General features: G+C 61.3%; 2 protein-coding genes across 2 annotated transcripts in view; one reads left to right on the top strand and one right to left on the bottom strand.

The window, feature by feature from the left end:
- LOC128079282 (nascent polypeptide-associated complex subunit alpha, muscle-specific form-like) overlaps positions 1 to 25,287 on the bottom strand; it is a 147,146-nt gene that overhangs the window by 92,068 nt on the left and 29,791 nt on the right. The gene's annotated exons all lie outside the window — the stretch shown is intronic.
- On the top strand, positions 4,035 to 24,895 carry MYO15A (myosin XVA). Its single transcript, XM_052680307.1, has 63 exons — positions 4,035 to 7,603; positions 8,504 to 8,586; positions 8,679 to 8,742; positions 8,818 to 8,927; positions 9,028 to 9,102; positions 9,237 to 9,333; positions 9,715 to 9,818; positions 10,287 to 10,350; positions 10,426 to 10,539; positions 10,648 to 10,809; positions 10,901 to 11,014; positions 11,110 to 11,168; positions 11,371 to 11,494; positions 11,585 to 11,680; positions 11,804 to 11,935; positions 12,136 to 12,261; positions 12,537 to 12,614; positions 12,823 to 12,977; positions 13,095 to 13,140; positions 13,249 to 13,373; positions 13,579 to 13,696; positions 13,777 to 13,952; positions 14,019 to 14,103; positions 14,275 to 14,328; positions 14,444 to 14,525; positions 14,615 to 14,745; positions 15,311 to 15,406; positions 15,492 to 15,727; positions 16,170 to 16,339; positions 16,428 to 16,500; positions 16,642 to 16,836; positions 16,932 to 17,029; positions 17,114 to 17,202; positions 17,312 to 17,438; positions 17,575 to 17,633; positions 17,756 to 17,819; positions 17,904 to 18,042; positions 18,216 to 18,306; positions 18,391 to 18,487; positions 18,713 to 18,834; positions 19,061 to 19,120; positions 19,244 to 19,319; positions 19,636 to 19,751; positions 19,824 to 19,942; positions 20,021 to 20,162; positions 20,391 to 20,502; positions 20,632 to 20,706; positions 21,080 to 21,285; positions 21,373 to 21,506; positions 21,582 to 21,642; positions 21,809 to 21,881; positions 22,034 to 22,107; positions 22,192 to 22,274; positions 22,425 to 22,555; positions 22,696 to 22,790; positions 23,023 to 23,100; positions 23,296 to 23,392; positions 23,479 to 23,639; positions 23,734 to 23,867; positions 23,951 to 24,084; positions 24,172 to 24,305; positions 24,547 to 24,687; positions 24,767 to 24,895. Exons 1-63 carry the CDS (start codon positions 4,091 to 4,093, stop codon positions 24,866 to 24,868), a joined length of 10,281 nt encoding a protein of 3,426 aa, XP_052536267.1. The 5' UTR covers positions 4,035 to 4,090; the 3' UTR covers positions 24,869 to 24,895.

Raw genomic sequence — 25,287 nt, 5'->3', positions numbered from 1 at the left:
TGCATTTCATCCTGTTCAGAATGAACTGATAGGCAATTAAATTTGGAAAGCGGATGGAGTAGAAGTCGTTAAACCAGAAGAAGCTCATTTCTTTTCTGAAGCAAGAGTGGCTGTTTTTGCAAGCGAGTTCATAGCTGTGTTTGGAAATGCGTGCATTCTAATTGCAGTGCTCATTCTTTCAGACAGATTCTGTAATTGTTCTGTGCTGATGCTAAAAGCTGCAAGCATTGCAATTCAATGCAGCAGCAGCTTTGCCTGAAGATGTCTCTCAAGGGGTGGGTGGGAAATCACTGCAGTGTTTGTGTTGTACCACAGCCTCCTGAGATCCTGGAATTGCTCAGACCCCTTGTTAGCTAGCAAAGGGAGATGTACTGAGGGACTCCTTGCTGAACATTTTTGGAGGAAGGCAGGTGCAGGATGGGGTGCAGAAGCAGGCATTGTGCTGATTCCTGCTGTACGAGAGGGGGTTCTCCTGGACGAAACCAAGAGGCAGCAGCCTGGCTGGGCTGGGGCTGCTGCTCTGCACTGCAGCTGCTGCCATCTCTGCTCTTCCAGCCTGCTCTGCCTTCGTTAGCACCGTGCCCTGCTCTCCCAGTCGCACCCAGCCTGCCTTGGCCCTTGCTGGTGGTGTGGGGCTGCGTGTGGCTGCTGAGTGATGCTCCAGGTGTGGAGCGGGGTGAATCAGCTTTGACACAGTCCATCAGCTGCCCTCCATCTCATCGTGGAAACAGCAAAGGCCCGAGGCGTGCTCTGTTTAAAATGCTTGTTCCAGGCAATCAAGCAGGTTTGATTGGCTGAACACTCCTTTTATAATTTAATTTAGTCAGGAATCGTTCGCAAGGTAATAAAAAGAGACTGACTCCAAATACATTCATTTAATTCAATGAGAGATGGTTACTGCGGCAGGCTCGCCTCCACCAGCTTCCCTCACCCCATCACACTGACATCTTAAAGCACTGCTCGGGACTGTATATAAGAGCCACGATCCACACTGACAGCTTAATTGTTTCTAATGCTGACAAGGGTCACCCCCAAGCAGACATTGCACATTGTGCCACGCTGGCTGGGGAGGCTGCGGAGAGGAGGATTTATGGCTGGCAAATAGTTTAGAATTCCTCTGGTTGCGCCTGCTAAATGATGAACCCTCCCCTTGGGGATTGGGGCTATTGATTGTAATTTGCAGTTAAGCCTTTTGCTTTCTGAGGAATCAGCATAATAAATACCCACCGCATTACGGCAGGGACGTGTTAGCAGGGAGGAGATGGAGCCCAGGCGTGCAGCTCTGGGAGGAGGGAGTAGAGATTGGAGATGTTCCCGTGCAGGATGCTTCCCTCCTTGGGGTGCCTGCAGGGCTGCTCAGTCCCAGCCCTGTTGTGAGAGAGCTCGCTGGTGTGTGGCCCCGTGTCCCTGTGATTTCTCTTCTTAAATGTGCTTTGGCTTGTGGGGTGGAGTGGGTCAGGGCCTTTTGCTGTCTGCCCACATCTGGGGCTCGCGACACATCTGTCCTGGGCTGTGGTACTGTCCAGCTGCGTCACCGTGGGATAAAGGCCAGGGATCAGGGCTGGCTGCCCCTCCAGCTGCTCCATCCATGCTTCCCCCCAGCCCTGCACAGGGGAAGATTAGCTCCCATCCCTCCGCTCATGAGCAGAGATGAGAATAATAGCAGTCATCAAATATGCATTGGGTAGCAGCAGCCGGCAGCTGCCGTGCGGCAAATATGGGTCTGCCAGGAGAGTGACGGTCCCTGAGGGAGAGTGCAGAGCCAGCAGTGCCAGGGCATGCGAGCAAGCCAGGCTACCCAGGTGAGTGCTTAGGGTGCCCCAGGTAGGTGGCTCAAACCCTGGGTTTGTGGGGGCTGCGATGGACAAGGTGCTGGGAGGGACCTTTGTGCACTGTTGGTCCTTATGCTGCTGTCCTCCTGGTCACGGTACGCAGCGTTGTGTCACATCTGCATGTCTGCTCCCAGCCTTTAATCCTCCTTGCCTCACCTTCCCATGGCCACAGTGTTTCTGTTGCTCTCTGGCACAGAGCTTCCAGTCCAAAATACCCCATCCTTCCCCACAAGCATCTGCCCCGCTTTTCTTACCGCTCCTTCCCTGCATTTCATTTATCCTGGGGATGTGGTACCTCAGGAGCCCTCCCTGCCCTGGAAGCCGAGGCCCTTAGGATCAGCTCTGTGGTCAAGGTGACACTGTGGGGCCGTGACCTGGCTGCATGGCATGGATGGGGCTGTGAGTCAGCATTTTGGGATGTGCGCCAGCTGGTTTAAGCACGAATCTGTATCACACTCAGCTGCTCTGTCCTCTGCAGCATCTGCTCCATCCTCTCCTCTGGGTCACGCCTTGCTCCAGGCAGGTTTCCTGGCCAGCCTGGATGCAGCGCATGTTGCCAGGGAACTGCTGGTCCCCGTGCTCTTGGGTTTGGTTTTAGGGATGAAAACGAGCAGCCAGCTCAGAGGGCACCAGGGAAAGACCTGTGGTGCTTCGGGGCTTGGAGGGCTCCTGGGGAGAGGTCTGGAGCCCTTCAGTGGTGATGTGGTCTGAGGATGCTCTGGACCCCATTGCAGTCCCAGGTATTCTCAGCTCCCTGCAGGCTCTGTGCCAAGGGCATGTGGGAAGGCTGTACCTTTAGTATGAGATGGCACGAAGGTGGTCTATGGGGAGATCTGGGCAGGGCTGTGTGGGAGCTCATCTATCTGGGGCTGTGCTGCCCGCTCTCCCTTGTTCTCCCTCTCTTGGTATGTCCTCTTGATGAGCCCTCATCGCGGCCACAGCCATGGCAAAGCATGGGGAGCTGTGCCAGTGCCATGCGGTGCTGAGAGCGTGGCTGATGCCCACTGCCATGCCATGCCTGGAGGATGTGCAGTGCCATGCACAACTCCTGGAGGATGGAGGGTGGGGGTAGGGATCGCACAGGTTGGATGGAGAATAGGAAATGATGGTAGGGTGAAGGTGGGACCTGCAGCTTCCTGGGCTGAAGCACAGCACGGAGGGTTGGGGCTGTGGGGATGGCACAGGGGGGGGTTGGCAGCCACTGTGCTGCGCTCCATCAGGCTGTGCCAGCAGGTGAATGGTGCGGGGCGCAGGATGGGTGCTCGTGCCTCCAGCAGAGCTGTTACATGTGGCACGGTGATGGCGAGCTGTGCGTGGGCCAGGGTGGGGAGGAGGGGCTGGAACGGTGCCACCTCGCCTGCACGGCGTGCTCTGGGCAGCAAATTCACACCGCTGCTGCTGAAAGTTTCATGAACCCACAGCGGCACGAATCCAGGGCTGGCATTAAGATTTGATGCGGTCACCCCGCAGATGGGCACGTGCGTGTGTGGGCACTGCTGCGGGACACGCAGTGTGCAAATGACATCGGGGTGACCCCATGCTGCACGCTGTGGGCTTCCTTGCTTCGAGTGGGTCTCCAGGGTATGATGTGGGCTTGAGGTCCTCCTCTGTGACTGCCCATTGCAACGTAAAGGTGGTAGAGGCTGATTTTAGGTTGTCGACGGTGCTGATATCAGTGCAAGTGGTGGTGTTTGCGTTCACCTATTGAAGGATGAGTGGCTCTGGACCGGGGCAGCTTTGGGGGCTCAGGGCATTGTTCCTGGGGCACACAGCTGGTAGTGCCACGTTTCAGCCCTTGCAGCATCCCACTGCAAGCCAGGAGCAGCAGGAACAGTGCTTGCTGTAGGGCTTACCCTTTCTACACCATCTGCAGAGGTGTTTCTTGCCTCTCCTTGGCTCCTTCGGAAAAGTCTCCGTGCAGGAGCAGCTCGTCCCTTGCATTATTCATTCTGCCGCGAGCCCCGAGGTTGGGTTACAGCTGGCAGCCCCGCGGCCAGCATCTCGGGCCGGACTCGTGGGGCTGGGTGGGAGGCAGGCGGCAGCTCCTGCCAGCCCTGCACTGCCGGCCCCACGCCATGCCCAGACAGGAGCCCCCGAGGGCAGCCTACGGAGCCACACGCAGGCACGTGGCCCACCGAAACCAGGCACAGGTAAATAATCACCCCTGGGATAAGGGTCGACTTGTGGCATCTGTGCAGGGCATCGCTAGGGCTGGAGCGGGCGTGAGAGCCGGAGCATGAGCGGCTGTCACCGGCAGGATGGTCGGCAAGAAGGGGGAGGCCAAAAAGGAGGCGGATGGCAAAGGGAAGGGGGGCAAAGGGAAAGGGAAGGATGGCAAGAAGGGCAAGAAGGAGGTGGTCAGCGAGGTGGAGGAGACATCAGACAGCGAGCTGCTGAAGGAGGAGAGCAAGGAGTCCGAAGCGGTGGAAGAGGAGAAGGAGAAGGTGGAGGAAGAGGAGGAGGAGGCTGCATCGGAGGAGCCCAAGAAGGAGAAAGGGAAGGAGAAGAAAGGGGTGCTGAAGGCGGTGGTGGCCAAAAAGCCGGGCAAGGGGAAGAAGGTGCAGCTGGAACCGGAGGAAGAGGAGGGCGAGAGCGATGCGGCATCGGCCAAGAAGAACCTCAAAGGCGCCTCCAAAGCGGCGGCCGACAATGCCAAGAAGAAGAAAGGAGCCAAGGGCACGGAGGCCAAGGCCCAGCCTGCTGAGGAGGAGCAGGAGGTGGCGGCAGCCACAGCGAAGGCGCGGGCGAAGCGCAGCCTGCGAAGCACCTCCAGGCTCTTCCTGGGCTTCAAGAAGCTGGGCCTGCGGCGGCCCAAGAAGGGGCAGTTCAAGAACACGTCCCGCTTCTTCTGGGGGCTGCATAAGCAGAGCACCAAGAAGAAGAAGAAGAAGAAGAACAAAGCGGTCCTCAAGTCCACCTCCAACCTCATGGTGCGCTTCAAGCACGTGGGGAAGAAGAGGAAGAAGGAGGAGGCCGCGGCCGCAGCCGCCCCGCCGCCCAAGCCAGCCTTCCTGCTGCTGCACCGGGCCGGGCAAGCAGCCGAGGACGGCGCGTCGCTCTTCCGCCGGCAACCGGAAAGGAAATTTAAGCCGCGGGCACAGGTGCTGAGCAAGGCGGCGGCCGCCACGGGCTGGCTGGCCAGGAAGCTGCTGTCGCGGCGCGGGCGGCTGACGGGGGGCAGCCGGGCAGCTGACACAGCCTGGTTGTCCCGCATCGGCGCCAAGAAGCTGCCGTTCCCTGCGGAAGAAGAGATCCTCAGGCACCGGGCCAACATGAGGCGGCTGCCGGCCGGCAGTGGGCCCGCGGCTCCCGTTGCTGAGCGGCGCGGCAGCGTGGCGAGGCGCCCGTCCTCCCGGCGGCGGTCGCAGCACGGCAGGCCCACGGGGACGCCGGCCCCGCGCTACGGGTGGGCGCAGGAGGAACGGGGTGCGGCCTATGGACGCCGGCATGGCTACGGCAAGGAGGAGCAGGAGGGGCCCTATGGGATCCGTCATGGATACGCCAAGGAGGTGCCAGGTGGGGCCTATGGCCGCCATCTTGGCTATGCCAAGGAGGGTGATGGACCCTATGGCCGTCGGCGTGGCTATGCTGAGGAAGAGGAGGAGGGACCCTACGGCCTGCAGCACGGATATGAGGATGAGGAGGAAGACTACATGCACTCACCTACTGCAGCTTACCCACCAGGGTACGGCTTTGAGGACGCGGCGCCGACCCGCTACGTTGATTACCCTGGCTATGAGACAGAGGATGAGTACGGATTCGATGGAGGGTTTTGGGATGAGAATGAGCCGCTGGAGCACCCCTATGGCTACCTGGAGCCCGAGGATGAGGACTATGGGTCCCCGCTCCACCTCTACGACCCTTACAGCAGTGACCCAGAGTACGGCGAGGAGGTGACGGGACCCTTTGGTTACAGGGAGGACCCATATGAGGACTTTGGGGAGCCCCTTGGCCTCACGGCTGGAGGGTACATGGGGGATGAGTACCCCGAGCACCGCATCCAGTACAGTGAGGGTGGGTGGGCACCACGTACCCAATCTTCCTGCAATCCCTACGCTCTGGGGCTGGACGAGATATCAGAGGCCGAGGAACCAGAAGATTGGCAGGAGGAAGACAGGGACTATCCCTTCTCCATCCTCAGCACCTCCTCGCTGAAGGGCATGCGGGACACGTTGTCCTCCAAGCTCTCCCTCAACAGGAAATTCAGGCTCTTCCCAAGGCCCCAGGTAAAGCTGTTTGGCAGGGACCGCCTGGACATCTCCCTGCCTCCATCCCCGCACCGCGATGAGGATGACTACGATGAGTATGAGCCGCCAGCCACCAGCCCCAAAGCAAACCGGGGGGGCCGGGTGTCAGCAGCACGGGTGTGTGGGAGCCCTTTGGGGCAGTTCCTGCAGCGTTCCCTTTCACAGCTCCAGCCCCTCGGCCGTGCGCTGCGGGCCGTGGGGAATCCCTGGGACCGCGGTGCTCCCCAGCCCTCTTACAAGCGCTTTGGCCAAGGGACAGAGCGTGCCGGGTCAGTGCGGGTGGGTGGCAGCCGGGATCCCCCGCCCCGTGAACCGGGAGCTTCACGGCCGTCCTCGCTCCGCAATCCCTTTGTAAACCCCATGCGCTCCCTGTCGCCACCACCAGCCCAGCAGCACCCCAGCAGCGTGCGAGGTGAGCGGCCGCGGCGCTCCGTGTCTTTCGGGGCCAGCTTCCGCCGTGAGCCCCCTGCTGTGCCGCGGGCACCCCCAAATGCTGCGCCGCCAGCTCCAGCTGCACGGCATTCGGGGGTGTCGGGGAGACCCCTGACCCCGCGGCCGTCACGGCGGTGCAGCTCTCCTGGGGTGAGTCCCCCGGGACGGCTCCCCGCGGCCTGGCCTCGGCAGCCGGAGCCCCCCACCAAGGCTGTGAAGCCTCTGATGAGGAGCTCCTTCCTTGCACCGCCCTCACGCCCCGGCAGCCGCCGACTCAACCCTTCCTGGGAGGAAGCCCCCGGCATGGAGCTGCCTCCCTGGCAGAGCACGCCCCCACCGCCCAGCCCTGCGTCTGGGACCCCCAAATCCTTCATCCAGCGCATCGGGCAGCCCCTCGCCGGCATGGCCCCGCGCTCGCCACCGCCAAGGCCGCCTCCTGCCGAAGCCGGGGGACGCAGCCCATCCCCGGGACGGATCCGTCACGTGGGGCAGTCCCTGGCGTCGCTGATCGTGGGGAGCATGGCCTCCTCCAAAGCTCCCTCGTCCCCACCGCCTGCCCGCCGCCCCCTGTCTCGCTCGCCCTCCCCACCGAGACGCGCGTCCCGGCGAAATGTGGGTACCCCCAGCTCTCCGAGCCCCAGTGTGGGGAGCCCCCATCTCTCTTCTTCCCCTAGCGCCCGCCGCCGCAGTCCCCCACCCCGCGGCCGCATCCCCGGCTCGCCCCCCATCCTCCGCCGCAGCTTCCGTGCCCCCGAGCCTGCGGAGAGCGAGGCCGTGGCTGGGGAGGACGGCGCTGGGCGCTACGCGGTGGTGACGCCGCAGATCCAGAGGTTGGGCTCCTTCCGGAGGGCGTCCCGCATGTACAAGCAGCACTGGTCCAAGCAGCACGTCGTGCGGGTGCGGGAGATGCCCGACGCCTGGACGGCCGAGCAGGGCTACAGCCGGCACCCCGCCGAACGCGGGCGGCAGCGGGCGAGCCGGAGGGGAGCCGACATCGGCCGGTACCTGGGCCAGCGCTCAGCGAGCGCCTGGAGGGACAGGCACCCCTGGGCGGACGGGTACCTGGGCAGCAAGCAGCCCTGGCGCAGCAAGGTAATGCCGGCCGTGCAGTGAGCGAGGGGTGGTTCGTCACAGAAATCGTTATGGTATGGAGATGGTGGGCGAGTGGGCGTCACGTCCGGCCCCGACCACCAGCACCGCCCTGCCTGCTGGGAGGGGAAAGTGCGGTGCAGAGGGGTGTAAGGCAGCCAGAGCCACGGGCTGCGTTGGCAGGGTGGGGGGCGAGCGGCTGGGGGTGGTGGTGGGGTCCTGCACGGGGATCGGGCTGGATGGGGGACGGTTGTTGCATGGCCCCCCCGTGCTGCAGACACCTGACTCTGGCTGGCTGCAGCCTGCGTATGGAAATGCTGAGATCTGATCTGCAGGATGGGGCGGGAGAGGTTTCGTTAGCGGGAGGCACCACGACCCCGGCCGGTGTCTGCTTTCCTGCCCACTGCTGGGCGGGAGCCAGCGGGGGCTGCGTGCAGGCTGAGGTGCAGGGATAGATGAGGTGCTGGGTACTGCCGTGGTGCTAGGGGACTGCTGTGGTTCTGGGTACAGCTGCAGTGAGTCAGTGGGTTCAGAAAGGAACTCAAGTCCAACTCCAGCCCATTGCACCAACCCACATCCCTTGGTGCCACATCTGCCCACCTCCCTGGGCAGCCTGCGTGCAGCCGTCTCTGCCTGTTTCTGCTCAGGATCTCCAGCAACAGCAATGGAGCAGTCCCAAGCATTGCCTCACTGGGGCTGCTCCCGATTTTCAGCCCTGCTCTCTGCAGATGTGATACTTTTGTTACAGGGACTCATTTTAGGGCTACGGGTGATTGCTTGGGGTCCCTGCACTTACTGGTACTGGGGTCATAATGGCAATTTGGGGCAGTGGCTGTGACCCAGGTTGGATGTAGCAAGGGAATATTGATGCTGTGATGGTGCCCATGCTGTCTCCCCATGTAGATGCAGTCGCTGTGCAGCCTGCCCATCGTGCGCTACCAGGAACCGCAAGAGGAGGATGGGCTGGAGGACATGACCCAGTTGGAGTGAGTGCCGTGGTCCCATCCAGTTCCATCCCCATGGGGCTGTGGGTCCTGTGCCCCTCGTGCTCCCTAATACAGCCTCCCCCCTGCACCAGGGACCTGCAGGAAGCCGCGGTGCTGAGCAACATCCGCACACGCTTCGAGCGCCAGCTCATCTATGTAAGGACAGGGCTGCAGGGGTCCCCGGGGGCACTGCTCCCCCAGCGCTCTCAGCCTCTCGTTGCTCTCCTGCAGACCTACATTGGCAGCATCCTGGTGTCGGTGAATCCCTACCGCCTGTACAACATTTATGGGATGGAGCAGGTGCTGCAGTACGAAGGCAGGGCGCTGGGCGAGAACCCGCCGTGAGTACTGCGTTGCTGTGCCACCACCCAGACCTGCAGAGCCTGAGCTGCCCACGTTGGGGTGACACAGGGATGCCTGAGTGCCTCCCACTGCTTCCAGGCACCTCTTTGCGATTGCAAACGTCGCCTACTCCAAAATGATGGATGCCAAACACAACCAGTGTATCGTCATCAGGTGAGGGGTGGCCATCCCCACGCACTGCCCTGACTGCACAGAGCACACCAGCCCAGCCCCAGGGGTATCTCTGGGCATGGGGTGCATTAGGGGTGCATTGGGTGGGTGTGTTAGGGATGGGCTCTGCCTTTCAGCGGGGAGAGTGGCTCAGGGAAGACGGAGGCCACCAAGCTGATCCTGCGCTACCTGGCAGCCGTCAGCCAGAAGCGCAGCACTGCACAGCAGGTAGGGGCTGCCACTCTCCCTGTCCCCACCCCTGTCCCCATCCCTGCCTCCCTCCACTGGCTCCACCGCTCTCTCCTTGTCCCCATGCTTCCACCTGGACCACAGCAGATAGAGGTACTGTGGGGCATACAGACTGAGATGGCTCAATGAGGCTGAGCAACATGGTGGCATTTCTGCCACATCACCCCATCTACATGGGGACAGTGAGGGTGGGAGCTGCATGTGCATGGGGTTGTTGTGCTGTGCTGCATCGCAGTGTGGGCTGGTGATGCTGCACGCCTCCAGTCTAGGTGTGCAATGGTGGTGACGCAGCCAGGGGGGTTGGCACAGCATGTCTTGTGGCTGCTGGGGATCCTCACCTGTGCTCTCCCCATTGGCTGTGGGCAGATCCTGGAGGCAACCCCGTTGCTGGAATCCTTCGGCAATGCCAAAACTGTGAGAAACGACAATTCCAGCAGGTTTGGGAAATTTGTGGAAGTCTTTCTGGAGGAGTAAGTAACACCCATCATTCTCACATGGCCACTCCCACCCCATGTCCTCCCCATCCCGGTGCCCTGCCCTGCTCCTGGACCACCCCCGTCGATCACAGCTGGGGTGGGACACAAATACATTGCTTCTTTTGGGAATGAAATGTGGGAAGGGGAAAGGCAAAGACAGGAAGACACGTGGTATTTGTCGTCTCCTGCCCATGATGCAGCAATGCTGTGCCAGAGGTGGGCACCCTGACTGCCTATGGGTCCCCATGGTCCCTCGTGATCAGCACCACCAATCCCATAGGGATATCCATAGGGATGACCAACGTCACCTTGGGATGCGCAGCTCCTGCCATGCTTGGGAGCCCACTGGGAGGAACCTCGGGTTGGGGGTGACAGCTGCATATAGCAGGAGAAGGGGGGGGGCACAGAGCCATCCTGCAGACCCCCAGGTTGTCAGCCAGGTGCCCGCTCTCGCCCCTGCAGCGGTCTGATTTGCGGTGCCATCACCTCACAGTATCTGCTGGAGAAATCCCGTGTGGTCTTCCAGGTGGGTGCCAGGGGGATCCCTTCAACTTTATCCACACGCCTCCCTTGCCCTGCAGCTCATCCCTCTGCCCCACAGGCCAAAAGCGAGCGCAATTATCACATCTTCTACGAGATGCTGGTGGGGCTGCCTGCCCAGCAGCGGCAGCGCTACTGCCTGCAGGGAGCTGAGACCTACTACTACCTGAACCAGGTGGCCAGCCCCTGCCTCCTCCTAAGCCTTTCCAGGGAGCTCATGCGGTCCCTCTGTGCCGTTCCCCTTGAAGTCTGGGGGTGCTGATGGCTCTGGGGTCTGTGGCAGGGTGGGAACTGTGAAATCCCCGGCAAGGATGATGCAGAGGATTTCCGCCGTCTGCTCAACACCATGGAGGTGCTGGGCTTCAGTGTGGATGAGCAGAACAGCATCTTCCGCATCCTCTCCTCTGTCCTCCACCTGGGAAATGTCTACTTTGAGAAATATGAGGTATGTGAGCCAACCCAGTGCCGAGTTCTTTTGACCCAATTTGGAGTACATACAAAGGGAATGCCCTGTTCCTTCACTGTGTGTCCTGCAGACGGACTGCCAGGAGATTGCAACGGTGGTGAGTGCCACAGAGATCCGGACAGTGGCTGAGCTGCTGCAGATCTCCCCCGAGGGCCTGCAGAAGGCCATCACTTTCAAGGTGACGGTGAGTGGGGGGGGGGACACCACTCCAGTCTGACAGATGCGTTGGTGACCGTGGCTGAAATCTCAGTCACATCAATGCTTTGTGTCCCCAACTAGGAAACACTGCGGGAGAAGATTTTTACCCCCCTGACTGTCGAAAGTGCCGTGGATGCTAGGTAAAGGGAGGTGGTCTGGGAGTGAGAAGATGGGGACATCGCAGTAAGGGACAGGGAAAAAGGGATGATCTCTGTGCAGATCTGGTGCTAGAGGCCATGCGTGCAGACCTATGTGTGATGTGCATCGGCCAGGCTGTACAGAGTGCTGCAGGTGCACAGGCAGGGTGCCTTGGTCAGCGCTCTGCTCGCCTACCCCTTGCAGGGATGCCATTGCCAAGACCCTCTATGCCCTGCTCTTCGGCTGGCTCACCGACCGCATCAACAAGCTGGTGTACCCACGGCAGGATGCCCTTTCCATTGCCATCCTGGACATCTATGGCTTCGAGGTGAGCAAAGAACTCACTGTACACTCTGTTTTCTCAGTTTTGCTGCGAATAGCTCTGGGTAGTTTCATACCCCACTGCTCTTTTTTGCAGGACCTCAACTTCAACAGCTTTGAGCAGCTGTGCATCAACTATGCCAATGAGTACCTGCAGTTCTTCTTCAACAAGATTATCTTCCAAGAGGAGCAGGTGGGCAGGGGAGCGGAGCTAAGCTCTGCTCATCTCCAGCCATGTCTCCATGGATCTGGGGATTTTGGGGTGTCAAAATGTCCAGCCCGGGGGGCAGGGCTCAGTGAGCCGCTGCCATGGCAGGAGGAGTACCTGCGGGAGCAGATTGAGTGGAAGGAAATCCCCTTCAATGACAACCAGCCCTGCATCGACCTCATCTCCCAGAAACCCTACGGCATCCTCCGCATCCTGGATGACCAGAGCTGCTTCCCCCAGGTGAGGCTGCCCCGAGCTGAGGCACTGAGAATGGCACCACCAGGTTGTCACCATGCCTGGCCGTCACCAAGACTGCTCAGCTCCTGGGCTACCCTGGACCATCTGGGAGGCCCGCTGTTACCTGGCTGGGTGTCCCCATCCTGCTGCCACCAAACTGCCTGAGCTGTGCCATGGAGCCTCACCTCGCTGTCTGCCCCCAGGCCACGGATCACACATTCCTGCAGAAGTGTCACTACCACCATGGGACCAACCCACTGTACACCAAGCCGAAGATGCCGCTGCCCGAGTTCACCATCAAGCACTACGCGGGGAAAGTGACCTACCAGGTGTGTGATGGGTTACAGAGCTGACATGGAGGGTCGTGGGACTGGTGGTAGAATCATAAAGGTTAGTAAAGATCTCCAAGATCACCAAGTGCAACCACTGATCCATCACCACCATGCCCACCAAACCATGTACCTAAAATCCAGCAGCAGGGGGCAAGGGGCAGCCCCAGGGCTCTGGGTGGGGGCTGGGAGTGGTGCCCCTCCTGCAGAATCCCAGCCTGGAGCTCCTCACCTCCCTGCTGGGCTCCTCACCTTGAGGTTTTGCCCTTTGCCAGGTTCACAAGTTTTTGGATAAAAACTATGACCAGGTCCGTCAGGACGTGCTGGACCTGTTCATCAGCAGCAGGACCAAGGTATGGCCCTGCCTGGGGCACCGGACACAGACACATGCTGCTTGTAATGTCTCCAAGCATTTGTCCCCCACTCAAGGGGATCAGCAGCAGATGGTGTGACCCCATGCCCTTTTGCCACAGGGCTCCCCAGCCTTCATGTCACACAGACTGTTCTTGAGTGGCCACCAGGGCCACCTTCCTGCTCCATAATCCTTCCTGTCCCTCCAAGGTGGTGGCCAACCTGTTCTTCGGCCATGCCCAGGTGCTGGCCCGGCAGAGGAGCCTGGTCAGGAGGAGCAGCACCAGGACGCGGCGTTACAAGGCTCCCACTGTGGCTGCACGGTTCCAGCAGTCTCTCCTGGACTTGGTGGAGAAAATGGAGAGGTTGGCACAAGCAGAGCACTCATGAAACTGCTGGAGGGAGGGGGGTGGTTGGACCCACGTCCCTGGTGGCCAGGCTGGCTTCTTCCCCTGTCCCTTGATGGCGTTTCTCCAACACAGATGCAACCCCTTCTTTGTGCGCTGCCTCAAACCCAACAACAAGAAGGTGAGCACGGTGGGTGCGTGGTGTCATGTGGGTCCTCAAGTCTCCACGCCCTTCGCCGGTGAGGATCTGCCCACATGGCCACCAAGGCTTCACTTCTTGTTTCCCTAGGAGCCAGGACTGTTTGAGGCTGATGTGGTCAGCAGCCAGCTGCGCTACTCGGGTATCTTGGAGACCATCCGCATCCGCAAGGAGGGCTTCCCCATCCGCATCCCTTTCTTCGTCTTCATCGACAGGTGCCTGGGGTGTGCAGGGTGATGGCTGTGGTTTGATCACTGCCAGCTCTGTTGAACCCACAGCAGGGAGCTGAGAGCCCCCCAGCTTGGGTTCAGAGCGCCAGGAGAAGCTGCTGTCCCAGGCAATGGGGAGGGCCCATGCCAACGTGATGGGAGAAGTCCCATCTGGTAGCAGTGCTGGTGACAGTGCTGTGGGCCCTCCCAGGTACCGCTGCCTGGTCGACATGTGGTCCAATGTTGTCCCCAATGGGGCCAACTGTGTGGAAATGCTGAGGAACCTCTGCCCCGTCAACCCCAGCATGTACTACGTCGGCGTCAGCAAGGTACCAAAGAGCTGCTGGAGAATTTGAGGTGCTCAGGTACAAGTGATGTACCATGGGGGCTCACGGCGTGCTCCCCCCAGCTCTTCCTGAAGGAGCAGCTGTACCAGGCACTGGAGAGCAAGCGGGCCCGTGCCCACCACCTGGCTGCACTCACACTGCAGCGCTACGCCCGCACCTTCTTCATCAAGAAGCGCTTCCGCTCCCTGCGCCGAAAAATCGTCCTGCTGCAGAGCCGGGCACGCGGCTACCTGGCCAGGTAGGGCTGGGGTCACTGGGGTGGGGGTCAGCGGGGGGCACAGGATGATGGGATGCCCTCCTGCAGGCAGCGGTACCGCCGCATGAGGCACACGCTCATCAAGTTCAGGTCGCTGGTACACATCTATGTGAACCGCCGGCGGTACCTCAAGGTGAGGTGGGCAACGGGGGCGCCACCAGATCCTGGAGCTCTTCAGTTCCATCCCCACCACCTCCTTGGTGGTGTGGATAGGGAGCACCAGAGCAAGAGCACCTTGGTGTGGTCCCGTGCCTCTGGGTCTCCGTGGTGCTGGGGCTTATGTGTAGCATCCCTGTGCTTGCAGAGGAAGGAGGATGCACGCCGGCGGGCAGAGGAGGAGAAGGAGAGGATGAAGCAGGTAATGGAGTGATGCTCTCGTGCCCTCTCCCATTGGCCATGCCACAGCACTCTGTGGTATTGGGGATGAGGAGGAGAAGCTCAGAAATGGGGCCCCATCCCCGTGCTCATGGCAGGAGCTGACGAGGAGGGAGGTGGTGGACGTGACACACCTGGAGATCCCTGCTGAGCTGATGGGGCTGCTGGAGGCCGCGGCGGGTGAGTGGGTCAGGCACAGCCCCCAGCCTGCACCACCCTCAGCCCCATCCCTGGCTGCGGGTGCCAGAGCTGCTGGCTGTGTGCTGCAGCTGCCCGTGAGGTGAACGCCGGCTGTGTGGTCCTGGTGCCACCACCAGCATTGCAGCCTGACTCCCAGCTCACCCTGCCCCTCGACATCAATGATTACTCCATGGCCAAGTACGTGCGGGGCCACTTCCAGGTAAGGGTGGCATCGGCCGCCTGCCCCAGCAGACAGGGGGCTCGCGGGGGTCCTCATTGCCCTGGATGTGGTGCAGCTGTTAGGTTTGGGGTCCCCAAGGTGGTGCCATGGGGCGCGAGTGGGGCTGGTTGCAGGGTGGCTGCGGTGCTGCGTGGAGCTGGAGGTGGCCCCCCTCCGCCCGCCCTCCCTGTGGGTTCTGTTGTCTCCAGGGGCCACGGGGACCCCGCTGAGGTTATTGGAGAGAGACCCGCCGAGCCCTCCTGGACACCCAACGCGGGGCCAGGAGACCCAGGTCGCTTTGTTCCTTGGCCCTGGCCACTTTCTGTCTTTCCTCTTCCTCCTCTCCCTCTGTTTACACTGTGTGTTTCCAAGTCCCCGGGATCCTCAACAGCGTCACATCCTTCTCTCAGCCTCCACAAGGTGTCGGCCCCATCCCACATCCCGACCCTTTCTCAGTCCCACAGTCTCCATCCTCAACACTCAGAGCATTCCACTGCGTTTCCCCTGGTGGCAGTGGCAGGGTCCCCAGGGGGGCAGGTAGCCACGGGTGTGGGTGTCACCACAGGAGCCGGCCTTTGGGATGCTGACGGCCCCACTGGTGGCCCCGCTCACCCGGCTGGATAAGGAGCTGTGCCATGAAGCACTCAGCCTCTTCAAGTTGGTAGGTGGGAGAGCGCAGAGTGAGGAAGAGGAGCTGAGCTGGAAGGAAGGAGACAGACAGCCTCCACCCCACTCTGCCCTTACAGATCCTGCGCTTCATGGGTGACCCAGGGCTGGGTGGCAAGCAGGAGACTCTTTTTGGCAACTACATCGTGCAGAAGGGGCTGTCGGCACCGGGGCTGCGGGATGAGCTGCTGGCACAAGCAGCCAACCAGGTCTGGCGCAACACCAACGTCAACAATGAGGAGCGGGGCTGGCTGCTGCTGGCTGCCTGCCTCAGTGCCTTCCCCCCATCCGCCGCCTTCGACAAGTACTTGCTGAAGTGAGCTGGGGATGGGGGCTTGCTGGGACCCCAGGGGTTGGTGTGGGATGGGGTCTGGGTCCATTGTGGGGATAATCTGGAATGCATCACTGAGGACAGTGCCCAGATCCTGTGGGTCACGTGTTTAGAGACAGCCTGGTAACAGTGCTGGGTGCTTCCAGCATCCCCTAGGACCATCCTGGCACATGCGCCCATGGATGCTGCTCCTATCTGGGAGCGCTCTGAGGTGCCCATGTTGTCACTGAGGGTCAGCCTGGTGCAAGTGTCTGAGGATGCTGTTCCCATCTGAGGTCCCTACCATGTTTCCTCGGGGTCAATCTGACACATGTCCCCAGAGACACTGCTCCCATCTGGGAGTGCTCTGAAGTCCCTCCGTGGTCCCTTCCAGCCTGTGTCTGAGACTCCCACAGGGTCACCCATGGTAGCCGTCCTTTCCCCACAGGTTTGTCTCCGACTACGCCTTTGCTGGCTACAAGCCGGTGTGCCAGCGCAAGCTGATGCACGCCATGGCACGGTCCCAGCTGGGTGCCCGTGCTTACCCACCCTCACTGCTGGAGTGGACAGCGAACCGGCGGCAAGCCAGCATGGCACTGCAGCTCTTCTGCTTCAATGGTGTGGGGTGGCACAGAGCTGGGTTTTTGGGGGGGGTCCCAGTACAAGAGAGGACCTTGGAACCCACTCACCACCCATCTTTCCCCAGGCGACCAATTCTCCTGCCCCGTGCACTCCTGGAGCACTGGTGAGGACCTGGCAGGAGATGTTCTGAAGCACAGGTACCACCAGCTTGGCTTCCCGCAGCTCCCCCTAAGCCATCTGGGATGACCTCAAATCTGGAGTGGGAGCCACGCTGCCCAGCTCTTGGGCATGGTATCCCCCAGAGCGGGGTCAGCCTGTCCCCAGTGTCCTGCTGTCAGCAGGGGGCTGGTGGAGGGCTGGCGCGGGTGGTCCGTGGCCATGAAGGTGGGCACCCAGTGGGCTGAGCTGGCTGGCCATGATTATGTCCTGGACCTCATCTCCGACCTGGAGCTGCTGCAGGGTTTCCCCAAGCAGAAGTCCTGCTTCCTCATTGCCTGGGACGGGGCGGGGAGCCAGGACCATGCCAGCCGGGCGTAGGTACCCGGGATGGGACACAGCCCTGCAGTCAGCACAGGGCTGGATGGGTGCTTTAGGAACACGGGTTGGTGCAAATCCTCACTCTCTGTAGGGTGCATCCCATGGATTTGGATGAAGTGCCGCCTCCTCCGGCTGTCAGAGCACCCACGCTGCCGTCGCTGGTGGAGGCAGAGGGGTACCCACCGCATGGTAGGGCAGCCCCTGGCCCCTAGCTGCCCACTGGGCTGTGCTCACTGCAGGGTTTCTGGGCTCATTCTGCCCTCTGCCCACCAGACACCGACTTTGGGGAGCACAGAACCCAGAAGGGTTTGGATCGGTACCTGGACAGCCTCTTTGACCCGGTGCTCTCCTATGGCAACGGGGTGAGTGGCGTCCCCCTGCCCGAGGGTCAGCAGAGCCAGGGGCACGGGGCATAGCACAGCCTCCATGGCGGGGCTGTGCCTCAGTTTCCCCTGGACACTTGGTCATCAGGAGCTGGAGAAGCCTGCTGCCATCGTGCAGAGGATGAAGGGAGGTGGCAGCGTGGGAGGGGCGGACAGCAGTAGTGGTGCCAAGCAGCAGCAACCTGCCATGCCCACTGACACGCAGCAGCCAAGGGGTGAGCTCCTGGGTTCCTCCCTGTCCCCATGCCATAATTTCCTCACCTGATCACCAGTCCTTCGACCTGGGGAACACCCTGGGCCCCCGCAGTTCTCAGTGCTGAGCAGGCTGAGCTCTCCATATTGCCTTCACAGGTGTGGAGCCAGCATCACCCCCACAGAACCACACAGACCCCAGCCCACCAGGGGCCCTGGTCAGTGGTGCAGGGCTGGGAGGGGCTGAACCCTCTCCTGTCCAGTCTGCTCCCCAGCCATGGAAACACTGGGGAGCAATGGGGCAGGGGATAGGTCCTCATGGTACAATTCCACCTTGCAGGGCAGAGCAGCAGAGGGGGCACCCACACGGGCCCCGCAGCCCCGGCCCTACTCCCAGAAAGCAGGTAAGGGATGCCTGGGCCAGGAGCTTGACATCAAATGGGCCAATTGCCCATACAGTCCCCATGAGCCATGGTTTGTCGTCACAGCATCCACAGGCTGGCAATGGAATGGCGAGCCAGTGCAGCACTCCCGGCTGAACTCGGAGCACATCCCACGGCCCACACACAACATCCGTAACATCATCCGGCAGTGCCAGCCCACTTCACGTGGCCCCCAGCCCCACAGGTACCCCCAGGCCCTGCTCTGAGCTGTTGGGGCTGCCAACTGCGTCCTCCGGCCCCATTACCCTCTTACTGGAGGGTGTGTGATGCTGGGATGTGGGTGACACTGGGACGCGGGCGAAGCCTGGATGCAAGCGATGCTGCGGTTTGTGTGACATCAGGCTGCTGTCTCCACAGCAAGCTCTTTGGGAAGAAGCTGGATCCCCACGAGGAAGCCTTGCAGATCCTGAAGGAGCAGCTTTCAGCTGCCCGGGTGCCTGCGGCTGCGGTAGGGATGCAGCCACCCTTGTGCCTCCTGTGCCGGGCTGGGGGAGCCGCCAGCCCCGACGTTAGTCTGCTTGCTGCCTCACAGGGGATCACAGAGGCTGTGGCTGCAGTGAAACCGGTCCCCGGTGGCAGGTACCAGATGAGAGCACCAATGGGGCGACTGGGAGCCTCCCGGCCTCCAGGTATTGCAGGGCAGAGCCACACTGGGGTCCCAGGGTGGTGGGGCGACTTGTCCTTCCCCCATGGCATCGGGTCTGGATGCAGGTCCCGCTCTGCAGCATCCTCATGAGATAATGGCTGTGCCCTCCCTGACCCACAGTGGTTCCCATGCCTCGGTTACCCCTGGCAGAGAGGAGCTGTCAGCTGTCCCCCCCCAGGGTCATGCAGGGCTTTCCATCCCTTTGCAGTCTTCGTGTCAAGGGAGCTCCCATCTGAGGCACAGCAGGTGCAAACCCAGCTTCACCGCAGCTGCAGCGAGGACTTCTACACCTACTGCAATGTGCCCTGGAAAATATACATCCGCAAGGAGGTGCAGGGCTGGGGACAGGGCTGGGACTGAGGACAGGGCTGGAGACAGCCTGCTTTATGTGGCATGGGGGGAAGTCAGGAGGACATGGTGTGAGCAGCATCATCTGCTCCATGCTCCAGCGGAACAGTACCTGTTCCCTCTGTACTGGAATAAGGCTGGTGTCAAATCTCTGCATGGATAAAGGGGATTTTCCCCAGCTGAGCTGTGCTGGTGTCCCTCTTGGCAGGTTTTCTACCCCAAGGACAGCTTCAACAACCCACTGCTGCTGGACCTCATCTTCCGGCAGGTGAGGAGCTGAGCCGGCCCCGCATCTCCACCTTCAGCTCCACAGAGCTTCCCACAGCTCCGCTGAAGGCAGGAAGAGCTGGGGGCATCGGGGACACATAACTCCCTGTGCTTCTCGCCCCAGATCTTCACTGACACGCTCTCTGACACCTGCATCCGCATCAGCCCTGAGGAGCGGCTCCGCATGAAATCCCTCTTTGGTAATGCTCACCTGCACCCCAAATACTGCTATTCCTGGGAGGGAGAGAGAAGCTCAAAGTGGGCTGCTCCCATTCTCCCACTCTGGCAACCCTCCATTTCTTGCCACAAGCGATTCTGCTTAAACGTGAATCAGTTTTGCCTGTAAATGAGCTGCCTGTGCCCTGGTGCTTCACAGTCACAAGTTGTGCTGGGGCTCAGCCGGGCTTGCTGCTTTAGAGCGATATGTTTCACTGTTCTGGTCATGCTGGGAGATGGGATGAGCAACCTCATCTCACACCAGAACCCCCATCCTGAACCCTTTTGCTTTCCCCACAGCGGAAAACAAGCTGGACTCCTTCAGCCCCGTGGCCACTGAGAGTGTCAAGAAGGAGATTGTGACAGCCGCCCGGGACAGCTGTGAGGTTTATTTCTCACGCCTCTTCCCTGCCACGGTGAGGGCACATCGTGGGCTGGGACATGGTGGTGACAGTCCCCGTGCCTGGCTGATGTGCAGTGATGTGCAGGGCAGCGTGGGGACGGGCGTGCAGATCCTGGCTGTGTCCCACACTGGCATCAAACTGCTGCGGTTGGTGAAGGGCACCAACATGCCTGGGGAGCAGCTGCGTGTGCTGCGGGTGTACAGGTAGGGGCTGCCCCATGCATCCATCGGGATGGGAGCTGTGGGTGCCCGGTCCTTCATCCTGCCCTCTACTTGCCCCAGCTATGCAGACGTGCTCTTCGTAGCCACCCCGTCCAGGAACATGTTGGAGTTCAACCTGAGCAGTGAGAAGTTCATCCTCTTCTCCCCAAAAGCTCCTCAGGTGAAGGCCATGGTGGATCACTTCATCACGGAGCTCAGGAAGGTGGGGAACACATCTTGGGGATGGGGAGGGCAGTAGGGGACAGTCTGCTCATGGGACACTGTCTGGGACCTGTGAGGTTTGGTGGGGTTGGCTACGGGTGTTTGAGGCCCCTGTGCAGGGGCATGCACGCATTTCCACAGATGTGCACGCATTTCCATGGGTGTGCATGCATTTCCATGAGTGCATGTGCATGCGTGCATGGGCTGTGCCAGCCCCCCCTACCCCCAGGACTCCCAGTATGTTGTAGCTGTGAGGAACTACAGCCCTGAAGATGGGGCTCAGCTCAGCTTCCACAAAGGAGACATTATTCACCTGCAGCCACTGGAGCACCCCAAGACAGGTGAGCCACCTCCAGTCCTCGCCCCTTGCCCTTCATGAGCTCAAGGGTCCCACCCCACCCTCAGCCAGGGATAGCTCTGGGGACAGGTTGGTGGCCACCCCTGTGATATCCATGGCCATGTCCCCACAGATCACTACTACGGCTGCGTGGTTCGCAAGAAGGTGATGTACCTGGAGGAGCTGAAGACTGGCACCCAGGATTTTGGTGGGTGGCTCTGCGGTGTCCCTGTGAGTGTCCCCAGTGTGTATCCATCTGACCTGAGCCTTGTTTCACCCTGGGGCTGGGTCCCACTTCTGTTGCCCCCAAGCAAGCAAGCTGGCTTTGGCTCTTTTTAACACCAACCCAAAGCAAAGGGATGCTTCCCTGTGGTTCCCATCCTGGATGGCTGTAGCACTGGGTGCTGCTCCACGTCCCTGCATCCAGTGGTGTCTGTGTCCCCTCTGCTGTGTCCTTGCCTCACACAATGCAAAGCTGCAGCTGCTTCCAGCTGAAAGCCACAGCCAGACTCCATGGTGAGGGCTTGTGGGTGCCACAGGGGTGACACCTGGGGCCATCCCCACCTCTCTGCCTGATGCAGGGTGGAAGTTCGGGGCCATCCACGGCAGGTCAGGGCTCTTCCCGGCTGAGTTCGTCCAGCCCGTTGCAGCCCCTGACTTCGTCCACTTGCCAGCGGGGAAGAAGGAGGAGCCTGGGGACAAGAAGGGCAGGGTGGCAGCCTCAGGGGCCGTGGCCATGGCCGTGGCTTCCACTGCTGTGGCACGGGAACTGGATCGCAAAACTGAGGTAAGCGTTGCTCTGGGGCTACAGGTTGCCAGCTATGCTCTGTGCCCAGTGCTGGCCATGCCCTGTGCCTACCGCTCCTTTCTGCAGGGGTCTCCGACCAGCACCGCCTTCCCAGAGGGTCCAGAGGGTGACAGCAGCGAGCAGCTTGGGGACGGTGCAGAGAGCAGCTCCATGCTGGCCTTTGCCAGGCGGTATTTCCGTGCAGCACAGCGTGGGACCACGTGAGTGTCCGATGGAGGGACGGGGACACCATGGGGATGGCTGTGTCCACCCGCTCCCTCATCCCTCTCTCTTAGGGAGTCCTGTGGGAGCAAGATGGATGGAGCCAGCGGGATGGAGATGCTGAGGTTCACCAAGGTGCGGGGAAGTGGGGCGCATCGGGGATGGCAGTGTCATGCAAAGCTGGTGTTTGTTGTGGTGTGCCACCCTGTGCCTGGAGATGTCCCTTGCTGTGGCATCATCTGTGATCCTTGAGGTCTGATGTGCTCGAGAGCTCCTCCAGCACTCACCCTCTTCCCCCCAGATTCCCATCCAGGAGTCGCTCATTGAGTTCACGGATAACAGCATCAACAAACTGGCGACTGAGAGTTTCCAAGGTGGGCACAGCTCCCCGCCACATCCCCTGCCCCATGGCCAGATGGGGTGCCTCCTCCAGCCTGCTTGCTCCACGTGCTGCAGTTTGGGAGGCTCTCTTGCCTTGGGGAAGGGATGAGTGAGCTCTGCCACCTTGTGGCTTTGTCACCCCCAGCTGTGATGAAGTTCATGGGTGACCACCCTCTGCGAGGGCAAACGGAGCTGGACATCGTCTGCACCATCCTCAAGGTAAACCCCACAGCAGAGTGGTGATTGGTGGCAGCGGCCATGGGGATGTCCCCAGCCATGCACTGAGCAGTGCCTCTCCCCCAGCTGTGCGCCGAGCATGAGGTGCTACGGGATGAGGTGTACTGTCAGATCATCAATCAGGTCACTGACAACACCAGCTCCAAGCCGTGAGTTCCTGTCTCCATGCTAGAGGCTGGGCTGGGCACAGCTGTGTCCTCTTGCAGCCCACACTGCCCTATGCTGGCCCCTGGGGCTGTGGGTGCCACCATGGACACCCTTCACTCTCCTTGGGGCTCAGCCCAGCCCCTTCCCTGCAGGGACAGCTGCCAGAAGGGCTGGAGGCTGCTCTACATTCTCACCGCCTATTACAAGTGCTCTGAGGTGCTCAGGCCCTTCCTCCTGGCCTTCCTGCGGAATGCCAGCCTGCACCCGGAGCTGCCTTTCCAGGGTAAGGGCTGCATACGCTCCAGGGACCTTTAGGAGAGCCAGAAAAGGGCAATGTCCCAGCTCAGCCCCATCCCATCTGCCTCTGTCCTGTGCTGCAGAGCCCCTGGTGCTGTCATCCCCACACCAATCTGTCTCTCTCAGGCATCTCCAAAGCCTGTGAGCAAAACCTGCGGAAAACCCTGCAGTTTGGTGGCCGCAGCCTTTTTCCCAGCAACATGGAGCTCAAAGCCATGGTGGTGAGGCCATGGGGTGCAGGGCAGGGCTGATGCCAGCTTGAGATCCCCTCCCAAAGTTTGGGATGTCTCCGATGTGCTTGGGAGCCTCCCATTGGGGAATCTCTTTTGGGGATGCCCTGGGCTTTCAGGGGGGCAAAATGTGGCTCACCATGGCAGGGGCACCCTGGGGGCCTGGGGTGTCCTTATGGGGTGTGAGAAGTGCACCCCACGCCTGATGTGTTCCCCTACACAGGCTGGGCGCAGCGCCAAGCGCCAGCTCTTCCTCCTGCCTGGCGGCATCGAGCAGCACCTCAAGATCAAGACATGCTCAGTGAGTCGGGGGGCACGGTGGCTGAGCGCACCCCAGGCGCACGGTCACTGAGCTGAGGGACACTGAGACAAAAGGGTCTCTGGAGATCGTTTACCTGGGGAGCTGCGCAGCGTGAACCCCAGCACAAGAGCTGGTGGTGGTCATGAATGTGGCAGGGGACGTGACGCCACCCCAACCCCACATCTCTGTGCCCAGGTGGCTCTGGATGTGATAGAGGAGCTGTGCTGCGAAATGGGGCTGCAGCGCCGAGAGGCTCTGGATGAATATATCCTCTTCGTGGTCACCAACAGAGGTGAGGGGCCAATAGGCTCAGTCAATGCCACCAGGCGAGCACCAAGTGGGGACCCCCACTGTGCTGAGGCTGCCGGGGCTGCACAGGGCAGAGCGTGCGACCTCTGACACGCCGGGAGTACATCTTGGATGTGGCCACCGAGACCGAGCGCCTGGACGCTGCCTACACCTTCTGGTGCCGCCGGGTGGTCTGGGGACAGCCCCTCAAGTTTGATAACGAGCTCTACGTCACTGTGCACTACAACCAGGTCAGGGTGTCCTCTCCCAACCATCGTCCTCTCCCAACAATTCACCACCCCCAGTGCTGGCTCCAAGCCGTATCACCGCGCTGTCTCCCTCCAGGTCCTCCCTGACTACCTCAAGGGGCTGTTCACCGTCCTGCCGCCCACCAGGCCAGGAGAGCAGCACTTCCAGCAAGTGGCCAAGCTGGCTGCTCTCCAGCACCGAGCCAAGGATGGCCACCACCTCCCCACCATGTACGGGACAGGCTGGGAGCCCATATCCTGCAGAGACTGGGGCCCATTGGGCACTGAAATCCCTGACCTCTGTGTCCCTGCAGGCGGGAGGTGCAGGACTACATCCCCCCACAGCTCTTCCGCCTGCTGTCGGCCCCATCCTGGCTGCACATGGTGACCCAGCACATGCAGCAAGCACAGGCACTCAGTGCCCACCAGGCCCGAGCGCAGTTCCTGGGTGAGGGCTATGGGACAGGGACAGGGATGGGGTAGGCAGGTTTCAATCCAAGAGATGCCGTCCTCCATCCACCCCCTCCTCCCTCAGGGCTGCTGAGTGCCTGCCCCATGTTCGGCTCATCCTTCTTCTACATCCAGAGCTGCAGCAACCACGCCATCGTCTCACCCTGCATCCTGGCCGTCAACCAGAACGGCCTCAACTTTCTCAGCAAGGAGACCCACGTAGGTGTGGGTTGGGGGGCTAAGCGATGGGGAAACCCCACGGTCCCTGCTGCAGGCTGGCACAGGGCCGTGCGAGCCATGAGGAGAGGTGGGGGCCGATATCTCCCTCCTGGCACAGTGTGGACCCCTAAGAGCACAGAGCGGGGCCAGGAGGGCCTTCCCTACACACTTTGCTGGAGATGTGCTGGATGCGGTGGGGACCTCAGGACCGCCCTCCCAGCCCCCACCTCCCCACCCCCAGGAGCCCGTGGCCAAGTTCTCGCTGAAGGAGCTGCAGGCGACGCGGACGCAGCGCCCGGCGGCCGGCTCCAGCTCTCCTTATGTGGAGATCACCACCGGGGAGCTGCAGGCCCAGGGCGTCACCCAGCTGCAGTTGGAGCAGGTTGGTGGCTGTGGGGGGACAGAAGGGCCCCGACGTTGTGTCCCCGTTGCCACGGCCCGGCCCCGTCCCCTTCCGCCAGGGCCTGGAGCTGTGCCGCGTGGTGGCCGCGCACGTGGAGAGGCTGCTGGGGGCGAGGGAGAAGAGGCTGACGCTGCCGCCCAGCGAGATCACGCTGCTCTGAGCCCGCGGCCCTGTCCCCAACGCGACCCCCACCCCCCTCCTCGCTGTAACCCCGCACAGGATTTTATACAAGCCCACGAAGCGGGGCCCGGCTGTATTCGTGCTGTGTGCTGTGCTCGCTGCGATCCAACCTCCCCCCGCACTGAGCCCCACAGTTCCTTTCGGTTTCCCCTCAGCAGCCCCCGCACCGGGCACGGAGCCCCCGGGTCCCCCCAGCCGCCAGAGGGCGGTAGTGTCCCTGCGCCACGCGTCTCGCAGGCATCTCGCTGGCCGCCCCGAAGCCCGCCGGCGTTATCGCGAGGACCCTCCCCCAATCAACCGTCGGTTAGGACTTCCGGCAGCCAATCAGCGCCGAGTCCCGAGGTGGAGGGGCGGGGCCGCGCGTCGCCGCCGCCGTCCGTCGCGACGCGAAGCGAGAGC

Source organism: Tympanuchus pallidicinctus, unplaced genomic scaffold, assembly GCF_026119805.1.
Source record: "Tympanuchus pallidicinctus isolate F22 unplaced genomic scaffold, pur_lepc_1.0 scaffold18, whole genome shotgun sequence".
Taxonomy (NCBI): Eukaryota; Metazoa; Chordata; class Aves; order Galliformes; family Phasianidae; genus Tympanuchus; species Tympanuchus pallidicinctus.
Note: the sequence above shows the minus strand (reverse complement) of the source record. Positions and strands in the feature narration are given on the sequence as shown.